General features: G+C 38.4%; 1 protein-coding gene across 2 annotated transcripts; it reads left to right on the top strand.

Moving 5' to 3' along the window:
• The first annotated feature begins 3,172 nt into the window (after positions 1-3,172).
• On the top strand, positions 3,173-10,462 carry nek3 (NIMA related kinase 3). 2 transcript variants are annotated; one of them, XM_044120257.1, is made up of 13 exons: positions 3,173-3,553; positions 3,833-3,926; positions 4,358-4,455; positions 4,549-4,632; positions 4,805-4,872; positions 4,972-5,058; positions 6,419-6,473; positions 6,662-6,862; positions 7,053-7,170; positions 7,891-8,046; positions 8,126-8,248; positions 8,365-8,479; positions 10,004-10,462. In XM_044120257.1, the coding sequence occupies exons 1-13, from the start codon at positions 3,437-3,439 to the stop codon at positions 10,068-10,070; spliced, it is 1,383 nt and encodes a 460-aa protein (XP_043976192.1). In that variant the 5' UTR covers positions 3,173-3,436; the 3' UTR covers positions 10,071-10,462. The 2 variants fall into 2 exon arrangements, with proteins under 2 accessions (XP_043976192.1, XP_043976193.1); XM_044120258.1 differs by lacking the exon at positions 10,004-10,462 and having other exon boundaries at positions 3,232-3,553; positions 7,904-8,046.
• Positions 10,463-22,563: the final 12,101 nt, after the last annotated feature.

Here is a 22,563-nt window from a genome sequence, read left to right as displayed (position 1 = left end):
TCACTGTGCAGCACACACTTGAAATGTACTGAGATTAAATATAAATTGATTCTTTTTACCAATTAGGTGACTTCACCATGTATCTTGCTCTTTACAGCTATGCTTTACATAACTGAAGTAGAAGGACATTATTACTTCTGCTGGGAGTTTATTTATATTTTTTCAATCATTTAAGTTCTATAATTTCAGGGAGAGCTTTTTTTATTCTTTCTGATTAAGCTGTAGAGTTAAACTCTGAAATGTTTCACATGTATCTCTCCAGAGTTTTGAAATACTTCAGCCATATGTTGAGTCCCCACCCATTGTTCTGGCATCTCTGCGCCACGATGTTTTCACTGCTTCTCCTCAAACCTAATGAGACATTTTTGACACACTAAGAAAAGCTAAAAATGCCCACCATATTTCCCCGAACAGCTTGGGTACCGTAGTCCAGAGGCTATGAGCAAACTGCTTCTCTATGCCTTATTATTTATTCCCTTTATTTTACTGCTCTGGCTGACCATTTGCAGAGAGTAAAATGTATGGGAAAGGAAAAAAGAGGAAATAACAAGGCAAATGTTAGAAAATTGACCTGGTGTATTCTGTCGTCGGGCTGTTAGAGCATTTAGTTAGAGCAGCATGAGGATTTATGCTGAACACCGAGGGAACATGTGGGTGAGGTTTTCATCTCCTGAACTGACAAATCAAATGCACTTCAATTTGTGCATGCAATTTACACATGGACTGCCACGTTTCATTCAATAATGGGTGATATGGAAATCAATCAGCCAATAATTTGCCTGAATGGACTAATCCATCACACTGAATGTCAAAATGTTCAGGTTTTTTTTGTATATGATGTGTTTAGTATGGATTATGCTTCCAAATTCATCACAGCGTTAAGATTATATTTATGTGGATATGAATAAGAACCAGCAAAGGCAATGAATATATCACATTATGACATTATGTGCTCACTGCCACGTTTTTCTGTTCTAATTTCGCAAACAGAACCAGAGTTATGGGACATCCAGATAATATTTGTTATCACGGGAATTTGGGCACTTTAATATTGTTTAGAAGAAGTAAAGGGAAGAATATCAAATGAACCAACCTTGTTGGGGATTACATTTTGAAAAGGTATGACTTTCAGAAATTTTGGGGGGGCAACACTTTGCATTATATTTACTTAATATTCCTTATTATTCCAAAGCCTTTTAGAGGATGCAAAGGACCTCGGACTGGAGCTATGGTTTATTTTCTAGAATATCAATGTTCATAAACCTACAGCCAGAGATGCACTGAAATAGTTCAGCATGTTCTAAGCATGTGTTGGAATGGCCCAATCATTGGATGAATACTTTTGCAAAGAACTGTACATTTTCATTAAACAAATGAATCAAAATGAGAAAAAACATTTTCTCAAATATACTTTGTATCATATTCTTAAGCCAGTGGTTTACTTGTGTCTGAAGAAATAAAGCCTGATATTTTTCTAATTCAAATCTCAAATCATCTAAATACTTGAGTTGTTTGCTCTTGGATAAATTTTTCCCTTCACACTGAGCCTTTCAGACTTAATTAAGAGTTTCTATGAGGCCCTCTGCTGTCAGAAGACCATCTCTTTCCTAATTTAGCTGCCAGTCATTTTGGCTCATATCCAAAATACCCAATCTTTGTGAACTAATATCAGACTTCTCCATCTGTGACCAATTAAAGCCCTTTTACACTGATGCCATCATATGTTAGCTGCTCTTCATGCATTCATAGCTGGAAAAGCAGGGGGTAAAAGGGATCATTTCAGCTGCCCTCATTACATTTCCTTCACGGGCATCATTTTATCCATGTCACGATGGCTTGACCCTGCAACCTGACACACTCTGCCTACTTTTAAAAAGTGTGATTAGTAGTTCTGCCAGGAGAAAAGCCACTCTAACCTTAGTTTGAGGTCAGCAGCTAAATAGATCACTAAAACTCACCAGAGACTGTTCTGAACCTTTCCTTATAAAAACAAAATCCTCATAGAGCAGCTGGTTCTGAGTCAAACCGAACTGGTCTGTAAATTATTATTTATCCAGTGGTGTATGGTGTATGTTTTCATTCCACTAACAAATGTAAGATGTCAATAAAAGCACAGCTGGGTAATGAAGTATTGATTTTCACAGCAGGATTTCACATAATACAGAGTTTTAAAATAATGCATTGAAGAAGAAAAAAAAAAAACAACAGCTTATTCTGCGTTATGTGCGCTTGTGTCAACTATATCAAAAGAGGCACAAGAAAAAAGCTGGTTTTAGTAAATTTTATAAAGTTTTGGCATATTTGAACAGATTCTGAAGGATTTGGGTTGCATTTGAGTTTCAAGGAGTTCAACTTTACCTGTTTGAGTCAGAGCTTAACCCCTAGTGCATCTAACAATGTTGGGCACTACTATTGATAACTCAGCACAAGCACGTAGTCTGGACTCATTCTGCAATAGTTTATCTGGACAGTTTCTTTTTAAACTGGAATTTTTCACAAACAAACAGAAAGAACATATCTACTGATAGTTGTAAAGACAGAAATGCCTTGTTGATGTCAAAGGAGCAGGGGTAGATTGGTTCAAATAGACAGAAAAGTAACAGTAGTTTAACAACCACTCACTACCAAGGTAAGTAAACATGGTATAATCACTGAAACTGGACATTAATGGATTGAGAAAATGCTTCATGACCAGCTGCTTCTCCACTTCAGTTGTTACATTCAGAAAGGGTCATGAAACATAAATTTTCTTGTTGGTTTAATAATGGGGGTAAATTTCCTTGGCACACTTTTGGTCCCTTAATGCTAGTTGCCATTCAAACACCACCTGAGTGTTGTAAATCATATTATTAACGGATAATCCGAATGGCTACATCTAGCAAGATGCAAATGTCACAAAGCTTACACTATAGCAGACTTGTTTCTTGAACACAACGAGTGGGCAGCATTTAATTAATTGGCCAGTGGCTCTATCTCTAGAGTGATATCAATCAAGTTAACATGTCTGGCTAGCAGCATTGACGTATTTAGAATATACTGATAAGGTATAACATTTCACTGTTGCAAAATATATTCTTAGTTTCATCAAATGTCATCATTGTAAATCCGAGTAATAACAGGACATACTTCCATGCATTTTTGGAAAATAAATATTGTGATCTGCCTCCATCTAGTGGACACACTGCGAAATGCAGTGGCGTCCTTCGCTACGTCATACAATAACAAGGAAGTAGCGACCCAGTAATCAGCACCATGGGTGCATGGGTAGATTTATTGTCACTGATTGATTTATATTTATGAAACTTTGACCTTGCATGAACGATAAGCATAAAGAAAATATTTTAATATTTATTTTTTTTTATTTCTTGACCGTACAATAACTGGGTTTATGTCTGATGTGTCGGGGTGTTTTTTGTTGTGTAGTTCGTGAAGTATCATGGAGAAATACTCCCACGTTAGAGTGATCGGTGAAGGGTCATTTGGTCGGGCTGTGTTGGTGCTATGCAGAAACACCCAGGATAAATATGTACTTAAGGAAATACAGCTGCCAAAGGTGGGTACGAGCATAATCTTTTAAATGTTGTAGCTTTGACTTCATTTACAATAGAATAATCCTTTGTATGATACAGTTGGAATTTTTTCTTCACTTAGAAAAAAAAGGACCATGAACTCCCAATTCCTGCATGACTCTCAAAGGCGACTGTTACATTAGTAAAAGGGCTAAATAGTTTTCAGCTAAAAAAGAAAGTGACAGATTAAAGTATGTTTTAAGCAAAGGCAGATTACTGCTCATTTACAGGAGATGGTCAATGTTTATTGTCGCATTTTACAGAACCAGTCCAAATTGCAAAGTTCAAGAAGGGAAGCCGTTCTACTGTCCAGAATGAAGCATCCCAATATTGTGGCTTTCAGGGAGGCATTTGAAGGTAATTTTAAACAGTTACAATGTATGACAAACTTGAGCTGTGAATGGAGAAAATTTGACTACATCAATTTTACGTCTGGACTTTTATTGACCTATCCTAGTACAAACATGCTTTGGTTTAAACTCTTACACTGTAGTTCTTGCTGTGTGTTTTGGGTGGCTGTCCTGCTGGAAGGTGAACATAGGCTACAGTCTCAAGTCTTTTGCAGTTTCTAACAAACTGAAGAAAATGTATTCAATCTCTTTATTGAGCTGGGGTTATAAAAGTTTCTGGCCCCTGGTCTAGACCATAAAATATAAATAAAACAGATCAAAGTTTGTGGTCGAACGGAACAAAATGTAAAAAAGTTCAAGGGTTGGGAATACTTTTTACTCCGAGCTGTGCAAATATCTTTGGATAAGATGAAAGGAAATGTGGTTGTGTGTTTCCAGGGGACGGCCTCTTGTGCATTGTTATGGAGTACTGCGATGGAGGAGATCTGCTTCAGAGGATCCAGCAGCAGAAATCCTCTCAATTCACTGTTGAAAATGTAGGTCGATTTCCCTGCAGCTGTTTTTTTTTTTTTTTTTGCTACTGATCTTATTTTTGTCCCCGTTCTAAAAAAATGTTTTCCTCTTCCCAGATCTTGAAGTGGTTCGCTCAGATGTGTGCAGGTGCCAAACATATTCATGATAAAAGGGTTTTGCACAGAGATTTAAAGTCCAAGGTAGAGTAGCATCAAAGTATGGATTAACATACAGGCTAAAGTGAATTGCTCAACCGTAACAGAGAGGAGTGCATGATCACCCTCTTGTGCATAATGTCATTTTGCCACAGCTGAATGCTCTTATGTTTTGCCTCATGTTAAATCACCACTTCGGTCTCATTTCCTGTCGCAGAACATTTTCCTGACTGATGATGGTTCAGTCAAGCTTGGGGACTTCGGCTCTGCTTGTGTTCTGAACAGGTGCTGCAGGAAAACACATTTAAATCGCCTCTCCAGGCTGATTTCTCATTGTTGCTTTCGCTGCTATATTTATAAAGAATGACTGTGAATTTCTTGCAGCTCAAAAGCTTATGCTCAGGCATATGTTGGGACGCCGTATTATGTGGCACCAGAAATCTGGGACAACAAGCCATACAACAACAAGAGGTATGCTGCAGCAGTTATAAACCTAATTATGAAACATTTAATGATTGAAAGTAATTAAACAGACAAACCAAACTGATTTGACTTTTGCAACAATAAATATATAAGTACTTAATAGTTGGTGAAAAACTCTGTCTTATCTTTTTGGTTTGTCTTGTTGGCAATAATATGTTGCCAGACATAAAACCAGGCTTCAATGATTTCTTTTTATTTCTCTAATAAAAGTTTGGACGTTTCTTTTCTCTATAGCCAGGAGGATGTCCATCTTTTCAAAAATATATAAAATTAAGTAACCACAGAGCGCAGATTTCCTGTAGAACTTCATCCCCTTCCAGCGATACGTTTTGCTGCTTAAAAGGATTTGTGGAGGAGCTGTTTTCAGAAGATTCTCTAAGCCCACGGTGGACTTGCCTTTACCGATTCCTGCCAGTTTTTAACGTGCTTCTGCCTACAGATCAAAACACTGGCCTACATACAGATATCTACACAAATTCTGCAGTGATTAATCATAATATGCATCCATCAGTTATTCAGTTGCAGTTTTACAATTGGAAACATAATCATTCATTCCTATATGTAATTTTATTTTTGGTGTTGTGCTGGATGGGGGCGTGTTTTGGGAGGTTGGGAGGTCCAATGTGGAGTTTTGGTGGATGGAGAATTTGCTGCTTTTCTTGAATTGCTGGTAGTTAAGGGTTGCATTCTTTGAGTGTGGTTGTGTTGACTTCAATACCACACAAAAAATAAATAAATAAATCTCCTATTAAGCACTTTTTACTGTGCAACTATTATTCATTTAATCAACAGGTCAATCCTAAACTGTATAAACGTTAAATCAACCAGGAAGGGCTGAGCTTTTTAAATATTGATGTTAGAAGTATTTTTTTAGTTTCAGATGCATCCTTTGCTACAAATCATCAACCATACACCAAATGATATGTTGTTGTGTTTTGGACAGTAACATTTTTATTTTCTTGTATAAAAAAAGAATCAAGTTATTTGCTTATTTGCACTTTTTGAATGTTTTTCAAAAATTAATAAGTTAAATTAAAAAAATCTGCAGAATTTAATGGTCGGAACAATTAATTAGCTAATTCAATAAAGTCAGTGGTGCAACAGGAGAGATATGTAATTTTATGCCTAACAGTGCAGGGCAGCTTACTGTTTCGCTAAGCTGTCAGGACGGGACATGTAAAAAAAACAAACATAAAGAAAAACAAGGTGGAGTTTTGAAGCCAGGCTTAGTCTGAGTTCCCAGCTGAGCGGGAGTTTTGTAACTTGTGTAATCTTGCTTCTCTGTGACTGTGCATGACGAATGTCTGGATTGAATGAATAACCACTTCTGTCTTTTTGTATTCTGCAGTGATGTATGGTCGCTGGGCTGCGTCCTCTATGAGCTCTGCACCCTGCGACACCCGGTACTCGTCCTCCCATGTCCTGAGTTTTACCGACTGGACCTCTGCTTAAATATTTATTAGTTACTGACTAAGATCAACTAGATCAGCATCATGTTGTCAGCTGAGTTAAATTATCTGCTGTGTTTTTGTTTTTTTTGTCTCTGGTGTGGTTTGTCTCTTCGACCCTTTCTCCCATTTCCTGCGTTCAGTTCCAGGCGTCCAGCTGGAAGAGTTTGATCCTGAAGGTGTGCCGGGGCGCGTACCCTCCGCTCCCCAACCACCTGCCTTACGAGCTGCACTACCTGATCAAGCACATGTTCAAAACTAATCCAAAAGACAGGCCGTCGGTGCACACGATCCTGACCTCTCACCGGATTTCCAGACTCCTGCGCTCTCATCTGCCCCCACAGGTTGAAACAAGACATACACTCTGGGTCCAAAGTGATTTTACAGCTTGTCCTCTGACAGGAATGTCAAAATCAGTTGAAACTCTTACTCATGTAACTCATCTGTGGAATCTGACAAGCTTGTGTTGGTTCAGATGGTGCTGGAGATTTTATTAGGCGTTGCACTTACTGCTCTGTTTTGAACCCTTTATAGGTTTCAGAGGAGGAGGAGGAAAAAAGGAGGCGAACGGGTCGATGGAAGAAGGAAGAAGGGTGGAAAGTGGCCAATTTCCTGGGAGAGAAGAGTTTAATAAAAACATCAACAATTGAAGGTGGAAAGTTCAAAGCGCTTGATTTTAACATGTCTTAGCAAAGCATTCCTAATGTTCACTTTTCTTTGGCTACTTCCACAAACTCAAGTGTATTTTATTGGGTTTCATGTCAACCATCAACATGAATTAGAGCAGAATTGTGAAGAGGAAGAAAAAGAATATGTGGAATTTAATAGTGTGATGTACAGTCACATTCCTTAAAACGGTATTTGTAATATTATAGAATAATTTTATTAAGTAATTCATATAGATTTAAAATGAACAAGAACAAAACATGAAAATGGTAGTGAGATTTGGATTATTGATTAAAAATAATTAGAATATTATTTAGAGGGGGGTATAATAACAAATTTTTGCACTTCACAATAATTTATTACTTTATTTTATATGTTCTATCACATGAATCACATTATTGCGATAGACGTTAATATTGTTGTGTGACTGCTTTTACGTAATATATTTTGATGATGGCATAATAATGCAAGTTCATGCTCTCAAACACCAAGGAACCTTCATTTTGCAAACACTTGGAACTGAAATATATTTAAAATATCCAAAAGCAATAAAAGGACAATAAAAACGACATGTAACAGAAACTGTAAATAAAATGGATTATGGGGTCTCCAAACAAAATTGCCCTTTAAAAAATATTAACTTATTGAGCTCAGTTTATAATGCAATTAACTGATTAATGTCTTACTGCGATGGGCTTACGTGAAGATTTACCTCAAAGCTGCTGCGAGAGCTCAGAACCAGGCTGTAGGAAACAGTGGACGACTGAGTCACCTAGTGCTGTGCTGCAGATGTTGGCCAATGTCAGCCTGGTTTCATCAGACAGCATGGCGGCGGCTTCCCAGACCGGCTCCACCCAGGAAAGTACGATATCGGCAGAATTTAATTTCCTGAGCTGTTCAAAAGAAAACTAGATGCCAGTGATCCTTCCTTGTTGTTCCAGGTGACTCAGAGGCCGGCAGGCAGAGAAAGCAATGGGTGCGGGAACCTCCTGAGCGGCTTCTGGGCCTGCTGGACAAGGCCCAGCTGAACAAAGCTTTCAGCACCTTTTTAATTCACAGAGGAGGTCCAGAGCACACTTTAAGCATCTTTTTTTTGCCCTAAACATCCTCAGTGAAACATCATTAAATCATTCCAGGTGGTGTAAAAAGTTTGATTTGATGCAGTTTTTTCCGTTTCCAGATGACAACCCACTGGTTGGGCCTCTCTCCCGGCATCAGGGTGATGACACTGATGGGCCTGAGCTGGAAGTAGTGGACGAGTACAGACTGCAGCCTCGCTCTGATGATGAGGACACGTAAGAACATTTGCTTTTTTGTCACACACTTTATGTAATAGTTATTCTGATGTGTCTTTCTTGTCATGTAGTGTCAATAAGAATTAGAATTAGATTTCTTTAAAACTTTAGTGTCATTGCATATGTCACACGTACAAAGCGACGAAATGCAGTTTGCATCCATCCGAGTGCTTAACAAGAAAATAAAATATATTAAAAATATACATTGAAGTTTTTTCTTCTTTGAAAAATATGCTAAAAAAATAAGTGTCATGAGTTAGTCATAAGTTTAGATTTTTGAGGGAATCTTGGACGTTAAGAGGAAGAAAAATCAGTATTTTTGTTAGTTTGACAGATAAAATTACGATAAAATACACTGTAACATGAGAAAATGTGACAAGTTTAGATGCTTATCAATATTTTTGTAAAGCACTCCATGTTGCTTTTTCTGCCACATTAGGAGATTAATCTACAGTCATATTAGGAACTAAGAGGTTTCACAAATTGTTCTTGTAGAGAGAACAATCTCAAATATGAGAATGAACACTGTTAGAGATGTTCTGCTTCTCCAAATCTCCAAAATCAGCCCAAATAATTTTACATTTATCCATAATATTCCTAGGCAAGGTAATGCTGCGTTCCAGTTAGCTGGGAACTCTGGGCTGTGTTTGATGTCAAACCTGAGGTTCCAGTTAAGAAGTCTGAATTTCAACATGGCAACGCCCAAAACATTGTTTGCAATACCTCTAATAAACATAATTTTTAGCTTTACTTTCCATAGCAAACACCTCTTTTTATCTGTTCAGTGTAAATGTAACATTAATTTTTGACGCACTTACATGTGTGTCTTGTAAACCAAACATGTTTCAACCACATTTGACTGCTGTTGATATGAGGAGCAGCCACGCTGAAATGGAAAGTCGACTTTACACGTCGTGACTTGGGGTGGTCAGAGTGGCTGCCATTTTCTGAGTGGGAAATCCAACTTGAAAGGACATTCCAGTTGATTTTTCTGAATTTCCCAGTTCTGATTGGAACACAGCATAAGCCCCTGGAAAGCAACCAATTTAAATAAACTTTGCTAACTATGATAACAAGAGTGTTTATGCAAATGTCTTATTAATGGCTTCAAAAGAGTTTGATTAAAATGAAACTTAAGATTAGTGTTAGGACATTCTACACACAATTCTAGTTTTTGAATTTCAAGTTTGTTGTATGGTCATTCTACCCAGAAAAAACAAAGTTATCCTTAAAAACCCAAGTATCACATATAAAGTCCAATAATGAAGCTTCAGATGGTCATAAATCCCCAAAATGTGACCATTTCCTGTACATTTTTATGGATATGTTGGACTTTTCGTATATTTCTGAGGCAGTCTGTGTAAAAATAAACAGTTCAGACACTGAATATTGATGTGTGCAGAGTGAGCTTTCTGAGTACCTGCAGAATGCCTGGAATGTGTTAGCTTTGTATGGTTTCTATAAAACAGCTCTCCTATGAAAACACTGTTAAAATTCATTGTATTTTGTATTCTGTCCACACAGGGACTTTGAGGAAGAATCTCCTTGTGGCTGGGTGGATGAAGTCGAGAAAATATTTTCAGAACACTAAAGCCTCGTTCCTTCAGACCTCAAACAGAAAACACTAACTTTTCAAACGTGTCAAAATTTCCTTCTTTTTTCTCTACGTTAGTTTGGGAAAAGAAGTAACTTTGAATATGTAAGCGAAATAATTGTGTCTGTAAATGTTTGTTTTTCTTTGAGGTATGTGTGTGGGTTTTTTTTAACCGAGTGGAACATCTGCTCCAGGCGTTTTGGGACATCGGTGATAAGATTCCCAGAAGACTGAAGGCCATCTTAGAGGCTATTCCTTGGGAAATCAGGAAATATTTAGACCCACAGAAGCCCATTTCCTCTGATATCAAAAGTAGACTTAACATGTCTTGTCTTTAATATTTTTTTTACTTTCACGCTCTTGAATTAAACCTGACATTGTACACATCTGGCACTTTTGTCTGTTGCTTTGTTTTATTTATGTTATTGCAGAGTTGGGGTTTTGTTCTTCCTTCATTAAATGTTGATCTCACACCACTAGGTGGTGTTAAAGCTGCTGCCTGGACTTGGATTAACTCAAAGTTAAAAAGAATATCTTAAATTGAATTAAACATAAATGCTTATTCTCGTTACATGGGAGATTAAGAAAGAGGCGTCCTAGTGTGAAATGAATCTACTTTTCCAATTTAAAAGCTTGACATTGTCAAAGAAAAGAGAACAATAGAAAAACCACAAGTTTGGCAAGAAACAAAGCCAAGCCCAAGCCTCGCCCAAGATGTTTTGGGTTCACCAGGATATAGACTAAACTATAAAGAGGCTGATTCACCAACAGTCACTCCAGAGATGAATTATCCTGGTTGCCAAAGTTTATCCGGCGAAGGAAACCTCCTACTCCATGACAGGAGTTTCCTCGCCATCAGTGTTTCAGCCTGCCTGGGAATTTTTTATTTTTTTCTAATAAGGAAGCTCAGAGATGCAGCTCTGCACTTATCTTGAACTCACAAAACAATCCACATCCAGAGTTTACAGTCCACCCCCCTTCCCTGGTTTTTTGACATTTTTTTTTTCCATGTCCCCCTCTAACTCCCTCAAAGAAGCTCATGTTCAGTGAAGATACAGATAAAGTGGAGCTGCAAAGTTGGCTTATAGTGCCACCAAGTTCTGTGTCCTGCAGATAGGAGGGTCTCCCATCAGTGGTCGAGATGTATTTTAACTGTATCCTCACAACTCACCATATGACATGAATAACTTTCCTCTTTGTGGTCTCAGACCTTCAGTCATTTTCTAGTAGGAAATGAAAAAAGTACTTCTCAAAAGAAAATAAAACATTGTAAAAGCTGTATAAATTTGGAAAGTGAATATCCGAAATCTGTTTCATTTATATTTTAATGAAAAATGACATGTCAAAAATTATTTATGCCCTTCTCAGAAGTAAAGATGTTAATGACATTACAGCATTCAAACATAGTAGTTGCTGAGCATGTTTATACTAGTTGTTATGCCCCCAAGGTTTAGGGGTTCAGGGGCGGTAACATAAAAATGTGTCCAGAGAAAAAGTGCAATGTAAAATGATTTATTACAAAAAAAGATGGTTTCACAAAGCCAAAACACAACGCAATTTAACCCAATCAAAACAAAAAAGGACTAACAAATTCAAGAATGTTAAGTGCCAATTAAATTACAAAATGTTCAAACAAGTCAGTAATCTCAAAACAACCCAAAAGAAAGGACACAAAGGGAGCACCAAACCTCCCAAACACAAGCTTCTAGCTTGTATAAAGTCAATATAAAGCAGATTCAAACAACTTAACAGAATAAGAAAGAACAAAATAGTTCAAACTGCCCAAAGCAGTTATTGAACAGCTTTACAAAACCTCTTCCTGCTAACTATCCCCACTGGAGGAATGATTGCAGGAGTCTTTTATATGGTGCAGATGGGCCTCATCAGCTTCTGATTGGCTTGCAATTCTCTGCTGGCCCAATGAGGTTGCGGCTCCTCTTCAGCCTCCAAGCAGCCTATTAGGAAGGTGTTCTGTCACAGCTGAACCTGCATAACAAAAACAAGCCTGCACAGCCTCAAGAGGCCAGGGATCTAACACTATTTTTTAGTTGATTGTTTTGTTTTGTTGTAAGGCCTCTTTGCCATTACCATAATCTTTTGCTCCCTGCATGTACCATCAGTGAAGTTTACGTCAGGACTCTGACTTCCAGTAATAAGAAACATCTTGGTAGGAAAATCCCACATTGAGAAATGATTGTCTCAGTCAAAATCACATTGGCTACAAGTTAGGTTACTGTTTATAAATGCTCCAAAAGCCACTAATATCTGTTTGTCTCCGTTATAAATATGACATAATACATGCAACCCATCCATCCACTGGCTGCTCCTCTTGATTCTCATCTCTCTTCATTGCTGTTTCTGGGATTTCTCAATATCTCCATTTGAATTTCTGCCAAAAAGGAAAAGTTACCAACAATGGCATCAATTTATTCAAATTCTAGTAGGCTTATATAGGGTTTTAGTTTGGCAATGGCAGCAGAGGAAGTGAATGAAGCCATTGAGCAATTCAAGTTGGAGCAAAAGAAATGCTTAACACATTTTATTGCTGGCAAAGATGTTGCTACCCTACTCCCCACAGGTTTGTTTACAGCACTTGTAATTTGAAGTAAGCTTTATAGACCTGGCACTTTACATGCATCATGGACAAACGCTAAAAACCAGGTAAAATCAGATCCAGTCTTTTAAGACTACCCACGCCAAAGAAAGTAGAACAAGGGCTGGTTTTTCCCAGGCTAAGCTGATACAGACCAGGTGCAAGGCAAACCAAAACAACTGCACATCTGACAGACATAATTTTGCATGTGACATAAAATTCTTTAATTTTTCTTGATTTCTACAATTTAGGTACTTAAAAAAAACTTGTAATATACTAAGCAGTTTGTGTAGATCAGAGGAAGATTGCCTTTGTAGTTTTTCTCCTCCTCTTTTGACTTTGTCTGAGGCTAAAAAAGTACTAAAAGCTTGTAAAAAAATTTCTCTACAAAATGTGGAGCGAAAAGGCTTCCTCTTGCAGGAAGGATGTTGAGTTATGTCTGGCGTATGTCATAAATGAGCCAAAGAAAGCCATGTCTGGGGATGAAATCCATCTGTTTATCACTTACACTCCTACTGCCTCAACAAGTGGGGCTTTGGACACAAAAGAGGAAGCACAACTTTAATTTAAACATGTCTGCTTATTATTATAACTAATACTGTGTTTAGAGCAGAAGAGGCATGCTTAAACCTGCAGCTGTGTTTGCTGACAAAAGCAAGCAAAAACACTACAGTGCCTCAGAGATGTTCCACAAACTGAATCTGTTTACATGAGAGAAATCGGTAAACCTGAACCACTAACTGTGGTGTAGCATTTCCTCTTCGATTTTTGTTGCTCTGAAATGTGTTACAACTTGTGTTTTGGCGTGGACACTGGTGTCATGGTGAAATCATATCTTACTTGGGCGCTTAATCTTGAGCGAGTCACTTATTCTTTTCCTGCTAGTTCTGGTGACCTGATAGTAGACAATCAAGAAACATCCTCTCTTATCAAACGATGCACTAAAGGACCCCTCATTTTGTCCATCTGGCAGCTCTGCTGCACACGTCGCCCTCTCAGCTGCTGTCATTACTATTGATGAAATGTTGGCGCTGGCTATCAGCAGCAATCTCTATTCCCCTTTTGTCTCTGTTTTTACGCCTGCTTTCAATTGTCCCGAGTTTCACTCAGGAAGAGCTCTACAGATGCAAGATGACCCAATGATCTCTGTCTGGCTACTGATGCTTGGAAAGCCGTTTTTCAATCAGAACGCTCCGTTGCCTCTGCAACCCTTTTGTTTTAATTTGCTTGGACACAACATGTGGATCTATTTTTATGCTGTATTTGCATTTTCGGTTAATATTTACAGCTTTACTGGTAGCTTGCAGACAGTGAGAACCTTGAACATGAATCAGGCGTTAAGGAGAAGTGCTGTCTGTTCTTGATGGGGAGCAGCTCTTCCTGTTAATAACAAAGCACTTTGCCACTGCTTGGGAGTCTCTTTGCAACTATAAATACAAGAGTCGTCATTGTTATGATTATTTCTAGCGCATTGCAGCGACCCTCCATTGTGTGCTCGCCACTGTTTTGATGCTCTGTGTCACACAATAGAAATTGGCGTGGCCAAGCGGGTTTTGGTGTGGTGGAACAATTTACTAGTGGCTAAAAGATCATGAACAGCTAAATTTGGAAATGGGTGATTATATGAAGTGGGATGCAGTTAGACTTGTTTAAAACTTGATTATTTTTAGAGCAAAAATTTGTATGGTCCTCATGAGCTGTGCAACCTTTAGTTCTGCTGCCATGTCTCTTTGTCATCCTTCCTTATTTAGACAATTATAGAACCACTATGCACAATGACCATAGATAGAATGGCAATCCTGAGGAAAAAAAATGGTAATTACAAATAATATAAAGCAATGTGAGCACATATGAAGATTTTATGTTGGTTTATAGCAAAACTAAAGCTGCTAGAAAAGTGTGAAGATGTCACATACAGACAGTATATTTCCATGGAGGTTTTATAGCTTAAAGAAGCACATAACACCTTGGGATTCCTCCAGAGGAGCTGGAAGAAGTGGCTGGGGAGAGGGAAGTCTGGGCCTCCCTTCTGAAGCTACTACCCTCGCGACCCGACCCCGAATAAGCGGAAGAAGATGGATGGATGGATGGATGGATGTACATAATCATGCATTGAATTGTCAATTCAAAGCTCAGTCTGACTTGAGTTATTTTGTGAAGAGGAATCTGTAAAAATGTGGAAAGCTGTTAAAGACATACCACAAAAGATCTGCAGCTGTAATTAGAGTGAAGACTGGTTCTACAAAGTACTTATTTAGGGTGGCTGAATATAGCATATAACATTTACCTATAACTTCCTACAGCTACACTGTTCTGTGTCAGTCTGTCACATTGTATCCTAATAAAATACATTAATATTTGAGGTTGAAATTGGGAAAAAAATCAAGAAAGCCACTTTATTTTTGGACATTTACTTGTTCTGAGTCATACATTTTATTACAGATACAATACATTTAACTAGAAGGTACCTGCCACTTAACCTAAGAACAAAATGGAGAATGAACACAGCTGCGAAAATAAGGGATTTGAAAAAAAATATACAGACTCATTTAACTCAAAAGCGTGTTTATTTTTGTATCGCAGGGATGCAGAAGCAAACATACTCAACTGGTAATCTTCAGCAAGCCTCTCCAGGATATCCTTAATGGACACACCTTAACTGGTACAGCAACAGCAAACAACACACCGGGAGGCAAAGATAGAAATAAGTTAGAATATTCCTAAAAAGTTAATTTATTCCCATAACTCACAATGTGAAACAATACAGGTTGTTGTTTTTAAAATGTACTTTGAATCTAATAAACAAGCATTATTGGAATGTTTGTATAGGACTGCACATTACCTAGAAATACCAAAACCAGCAGAGATGCAACAGGGTTTAACTGTGAAAACTAAGTGTAGAGAAAAATCCCAACACTTAACTTGCAATGAAGCATTTTGTTGATGGCTTATTAAATTATTTAAGACTTTTATCTTAAGGCCTTATTGCCCACATTTCTTTAAATTGGCTAAGCTATTCATGTGGGACAACAAATGTAATGCTCAATTTCTCTACATATGTAGTGAAAATAATTTTCTCTACATGAAAATTATTTTTTCTGTACTATTAGAATTAGTACTTTCATTGCCAGTACTAATTCTGGCAATGAAATCAACCTCCAGCATAATGCTACCACCACCATGCTTGACAGTTGGTATATTCGAAAGCCTCACCTTGACTCCTCCAAACATACATGTTCTAATTATTGTGAAAATGTTGATTTTTTTATCTTATTTAACCAAACCTTTTGCAGAAAACATTTGGATTCTCCAGCTGCAAATTTCTGTCAAGCTTGAAAGCATACATTTTGGAGTGTGGATTCCTATCTTCCTCTGTTTTCAGTATTAACACTGACACTTGTACCTTGACAACTACTGGATTGCTTGAACAACACAGATTGGGCCAGATGGTTTAAACTCATTGAAAGTATGAAGCACTATTAAGGATATGACCCCAAAAAGACACCAAAACTGGTATTAAAAAGGACAACGCCTTTCCAAAACACGCATGTCGTCCCTAGCTTTTTGAATTGCGTGCAAAAGTTAGGTCCATGCCAGGAAATCAACCAATTTAAATAGATTCTGACTGGGTAGGGGTCAATTATCTAACCAGAATAGAGTTATAGCAAAAGGTTGTTGATAGAATATAAATGCTAAGTTGTGATTTCTTTGTAAAACATTTTTTCAAATATGCATGGGTGCATGTGCTACATTAGAGCTGTATTTACCCAACAAAATAAAAATAAACCCTCACTTCCTTATTTTTCTTTTTAAAAAAACATTGAGGCTCATCAGCCTACTCTGAAAAATGTGCTACTGTACCACAAGTGTGAAAATTTCTCACCTCTGTCTTGTATCTATTACAGCTTATGTGTTGTCTCATTTCCTGTTTCACTGAAATACAAGTTATTTTCGAGTAAATCGGTTTGTGACCTGAGAGGTCCTGTAGGGCAGTTGTCCCCAACCCCCGGGCCGCAGACCAGTACCGGTCCATGGACCAATTGGTACCGGGCCGCACAAGAAATAATTAAATATTTCCGTTTTAAATATTATCTGAGTCTGGAGAATCTTTTATTTTGAAAATCTTTTAACCGGATTCTCTCGGTTGCGTGCCAACATTGAGCGCACAAGTAGCAAAGTGAGTAAGAAACATATCAGATGTATTTGGGAAGTTTCTTTGCGAAAGGGAAAATGCCCAGAGACATGAAAATTGATTTATCCCGGTAGGTTATTCCCACATTCCAAGCCACCTCTGCGTGATATGCGGCGACCGGCTTGCAAATGAGGCAACGAAGCTTCAAACTGCTTGCCAAATAGAGACCAAGCACCCTGTGCAAAACAACACTTCGGGTGTCATTGTCTCTCATCGCTTCCAGATGGGTCCGTCTCGTTGCAGAGAGACGAGCTCAGGGCTCCCATTGATTTGCTGTTATAGTGAGTTAAAATTTTCATCAAAGTAAAATGTTCGTTTTTGTAGTGCATCTGTATCTTATTTTGAAGGGATGCGTAAACGTTACTATAGCCCTTTGTCACCGATTCTGTTCATTACTTTTATGGCAGAATTTCTAGGTGCAGCCAAGGTGTTGAGGGGATTCGTTTTGGTGGCCTTAGGATCACGTCTCTGGTTTTTGCAGATGATGTGGTCCTATTGGCTTCATCAAGCATTGATCTGCCCCAAATGGAGGAGTTCAAGTATCTCAGGATCTTGTTCACAAATGAGGGAAGAAGGGAGCTGGAGATCGACAGGCAGATTGGCACAGCGTCTGCCGTCAAGCGGGCGCTGTACCGGTCCGTCGTGGTGAAGAGAGAGCTGAGCCAAAAAGCGAAGCTCTCGATTTACCGGTCCATCTACGTTCCCACCCTCATCTATGGTTATGAACTTTGGGTCATGACCGAAAGAACGAGATGACGGATACAAGCAGCCGAAATGGGTTTTCTCCGTAGTGTGTCTGGGCTCTCCATTAGAGATAGGGCAGGGATGGGCACTCCTGGTCCTCGAGGGCCAGTCTCCTGCAACTTTTAGATGTATCTCTACTTCAACACACCTGAGTCAAATAATGAGGTCATTAGCAGGACTCTGGAGAACCTGACTGCACTTGGGAGGTGATTCAGCTGTTGGATTCAGGTGTGTTGGACCAGGGAGACATCTAAGAGTAGCAGGACACCTGCCCTCGAGGACCAGGAATGCCCACCCCTGAGATAGGGTGAGAAGCTTGGTCATCTGGGAGGGACTCAGAGTAGAGCCGCTGCTCCTTCACGTTGAGAGGAGCCAATTGAGGTGGCTCAGGCATCTCATGGTTGCCTGAGCAACCATCAGCTGGCCTGGAAAGACCTCGGGATTCCCCCGGAGGAACTGGAACAAGTGGCTGGGGAGAGAGTAGTCTGGGTCTCCCTTCTGAAGCTGCTACCCCCGCGGCCCAATCACGGATAAGCGGAATGGACGGACAGATGGATGGAATATTAATGTGGAAGGGAAATTATATTGCTTTTAAAAAAGCATTTTAATATATTTTTTACAAAATATATTTGACTGACATCTGACTGAAATTATTAATTAAGATTAATAAATGAACATTTAAATAATCAAAAACTCTTAAACATGTAGCTCAAAATATATCCATTTGTTAGAACGGCCTGGTCAAAGCCCAAACTAGATTTTAGTATTAGTTCTAGAAATTTCCTGTTAAAATTGTTTTCCCCATCCAGTTTGACTAAACTTAAATTGTTATGTGAAAAAAGAAAGGCAGGAAAATTAAGTCGCTAAATGTGCAGGATTTCACAGTATTTTACTTGGGGGGTTGTTGAAAATAAGTAATTCTGTGTTTTCCTTTTATCTATTTTAGCTAGTTGCAAAGCAAAAGCTAAAGGAAATGACATGTTAGGAAAAGCCTTGTAAGCTAAGGGTAGAGGATATGACACACTAGGGAACACCATCTTTTTGGGGGTAGCTGAGACAGAAGCAAACAAAGGAAGTTACCAACTCTTGCTTGTTACCATTTTGTCCTGCTAACTCCTAAAGGTAGCAAGAGGAATGAACCAGCTGTATTTTGGTATTAATAAATGGAATTTATGAATTCAACTCACTGACTCTTCTTCAACCTCTCACATCAAGAACTTAGCATGGAGAATGGATAAATTCTCCACAGGGTATCAGAATAAAAGAGGTAAATAAAATTATACATTTGTTCTTCTTCACAATTATCCTCTATTTTGTGTTAGCCTCACCTAAAATCCCTATCAACAATGGTGTTTGTGATTTTGATATTAAAAAACAAGCCTAAACATAAGGCAGTATGAACATCTTTTCAAGGCAGAGTGTGCTCGAAAGAGCAGACAAGAACTGAAGAAAAATGTTATTTACTTTGTTTTGGCACACTTTTAATCACATAGTTTTCATATTTTCACTGTGGACAGTTGGATATAAAACAGGCCCCTGTCTCTGAAACATAAAGTTCTCAAGAACAACTTTATAAACTAGGCAGGAGGTTCAAAACCTCTCCCCTAATGTGATATCCTTGTAAAACACCCGCACAGGATGTCCATTATGTATTTTTGTGACACTCTGATTTCAGGCTCTGGCTCTGCTTGAATTCTTTTGGCTTTATCTGTCTGTTCCATGGGGGCTAATTGTGGGGTTTGTTTTGGAACGGTGCTGATAACCTCAGGGCTATCGATGATCTGTGTCCTTCCCACCTTGAGGCCAAAATGTTAGGGGGTTGCCTTTCCAGGATCCTGGTTCAAAAAGACATGGGGGCTTGAGGCAATCATTTATTGGATACCCTTTTTCCTCTTCAACAGGAGCTTACAGTGCTAAATGACATGATCATATCTAAAAAAAAAAAAAATTAGATTTTCTGGAAAATATCAGCAGATATTTTCAAAACTAGTTGAGAAGGTGTTATCAGCTATATTTGTGGCACCATGTAGGAGGCTTGATTCTGCTGGGGAAGAGAGGGAAAGTGTTGAGAGCTCTTACGAGACTCTGTGGACATTCCTAATGGAGGACAGGCTGACCCAAAGGCTTTTATGGCTGTGCTGTGGAGAGTGTCTTTGGTATTTTCTTAAGTGTGTGCTGTAGGATTCTAAAGGCTGCTAGGAGAAACTGCTCTAAAACAAGAAGGTTGACCAGAAGCTTTAATTATATAGTCCTGACCAGAGGTTTCAAAACAAATTTTACTGTTTCTGCATTATTGGATCTTCTTTGCAGATGTTCCCACGGTATACTGAGGTGGAGTACAGACAGGCTAGTACTTTCTTAATTAAGAAATAGATTGAGTTTATGCAAAGACTTTATTTTCAAAAGTGTCAAAAAAGAAAAAAGAAATTAAGATGTCTGAAATTTGACCTGACATACAAGATAAAATCCTGACCAATGTTGACTCTTTCTTAATTCATAAATGTTTGGAGTTTGTCTGAGTTTGAGGATTGACCATTGTTGGAATTAAGGTTTTTAGATTTTCCAGGCTTCTCAGACAAACCTTCAATCTTTTTGTCCCTAACATGCCTTTGTATTATGTATGGATGCTTCATTATGCTAGAAAAAACATTGTATATCATCAAATCACTGGATGGCTGGGAATTATCAATTATTTTATTCACAACACATACACACATCATTTTTTTAAAGGATCCTTCGCTTCTGGCATAACTCATGGTAGTGTTGAGCTTTTTTAATCTGTCCCAGATGTTCCAAACAGTTTGAAAGAGCTTAACTGGAGAAAATACCTGAAGCCCAGTCCTCTGTAAGAAAAGCATTTCTTACAGAAAAGGGGCTTCTTTGCTATCTTTCTTGATACCACACCAGCAGTGAAGCTTCTGCACTGGTGGCTTTCATCTTCATCGAATCATCTCAATCAGACAATACTGGCACTTACTATACTTTGTTTACAGTAGTTAAACATCCTTATTGTCTGACGGGGCTAAAATAATGCAAAAATACTTTTTTGTATGGTAATGATAGTTTTCAATGCAAATTGGAACCATAAAAACTCAACCTGCAAAGTTAGGGAAAACCAAAATTTCTCAGTCTCGAAAGTCACTTTAAATTGAAATAAGTTATAAATTTAACTATGAATGTACCAACTTTAAAAAGCCAGCATGAAAAGTTTACAGTTTAATTTTACACTATTATCTCTTTTTTTAGTCGAATAAAAAATGAGAACTGAATGTGATTTAATGTGGCTATTTTCTAGGGATGCTACGGTACTGTGGAACTACAAACCTCTAATTTCTCATGAAATGTCAGTTACACTTGTGGTCTGTTCTGTCTGATTAAGCTACTGGGAAGGATTAGTGTCGTCAAAATGTTTAGCCTCACTCTAAACCCTCTGAAAGAGGAGTTCACAGCATCAAAAAGCCTAACTTGTACCATCAAGCTGAACACACCCAGTTCTATTTTTTTATGCTTCTTTAAAAGCCTCTGTGAAACCGTGCTGAGTCGTTGCCGACTGTTTGAGTCTGAGTTACACAGAGGCAGTATATTGATAGTATTAACAAAAACAGTAGTTTGTGATATTATACTAATGCAGCAGTTTCTTGATTTAAGATCATTTCTAAAGTGAAAGCTAAATGAGTTGAAAAGAACAACCTCTAGCCCAGCAGATCCCCACAGGGGTTGGCATTAGGTCCACTGTAATTTTCTCTGTACTTGGCCATTAAAGGCACCCTTAAAAACATTTTTGTAGTCACTTGGGGCTTCCTTTCCTTTTTTTTGATGCTTTACTGCTGTGTAAGCCTGGTGCAGTACTCTTATTGCTGGTACAGCTTGAGTTGAACAGTCGATGGGTGTGGCATGTCTCCTACGCACTCACAGGTTTGGTGATGATTTTTGGGTGTGGGAGTGGCCATCCCCCTTGCTTTGGTGTTGTTTCAGCAGGATGATGAGTTTCTGAGGCCAACAGTGGTCTTCAGGGACTGGGATATGTTCAGTTGTGGACAACTTCCTTTTAGATCCTCTGGGTCAATTTCAACAGACAGAATGGTGCAGTTTCACTAATTCGGCATGTGTCTTCATGTGAAATGAAGTCTGAATTTCATGAAGTTAAACAGGCGTTGCATTTCATATGCCCTGCATTAAATGCTAAAACAAGACATGTGAAAAATAAAGATACCCAAGGGGTTTTGTGTGTGTGTGTGTGTGTGTGTGGGTTGGTGTGTATGCGTGTGCAGCACTATAATTATTTATCAGCTTTATTGACTATATTGACTTCAGTTTATTGATATCATAATATCAGTAAACCTCAAAAAAGTCACTTTTACATAATAACTCATCCCCCCTTTTAGTCAACAAACTTGTTACAAACACCATTAAGAGAGCACTGTGGAAGTGAAGAAATCATTCAGCAATATTTAGAGTGCAGAGACAATCCTAAACATTTAGATAATCTAATCTGGCTGTGCCAACTATAAAAATGCTGTGTGCCACAGTGTGTGTCAGAATGTGGTAATTTTCAAATGCCTAGGTAGTTTCACAGATCACTGTGTGAAAACTGCTTCTTTCCATTCCCATTAATGTGCCCTGTTATGTTGGGACTTGCAGCTTTACAGTTTAATGCTTAACTGGAGCTGCTTCAGTAATGCTGTCATCTCCACTGTCTCAATACACACCATCTGAAAGTGAAGCAATCACAATATTTTCCCTCTTGTGTTTTAAATCAAAACATTCGGTTGCTCAAATGGAGGAAGCCCTTTTGTAAATCATGTTCTGTCAGTTATATGAAGCAGGAACTTCCAAGCACCTGCTTGTGTCTTGGCTTGGCTTGTGTCTGCAGACTGGTTTCTTGGCTGAAGGTGAAGATTCATCAGGTTATTAAGACAGAAACATTGAGGCATTGTGCTAATGGCTGGTGTCAAATTAAG

The sequence above is a fragment of the Gambusia affinis genome, linkage group LG06 (genome assembly GCF_019740435.1).
Source record: "Gambusia affinis linkage group LG06, SWU_Gaff_1.0, whole genome shotgun sequence".
NCBI classification, from domain to species: Eukaryota; Metazoa; Chordata; class Actinopteri; order Cyprinodontiformes; family Poeciliidae; genus Gambusia; species Gambusia affinis.
This window is presented reverse-complemented; position numbering and strand designations above follow the sequence as displayed.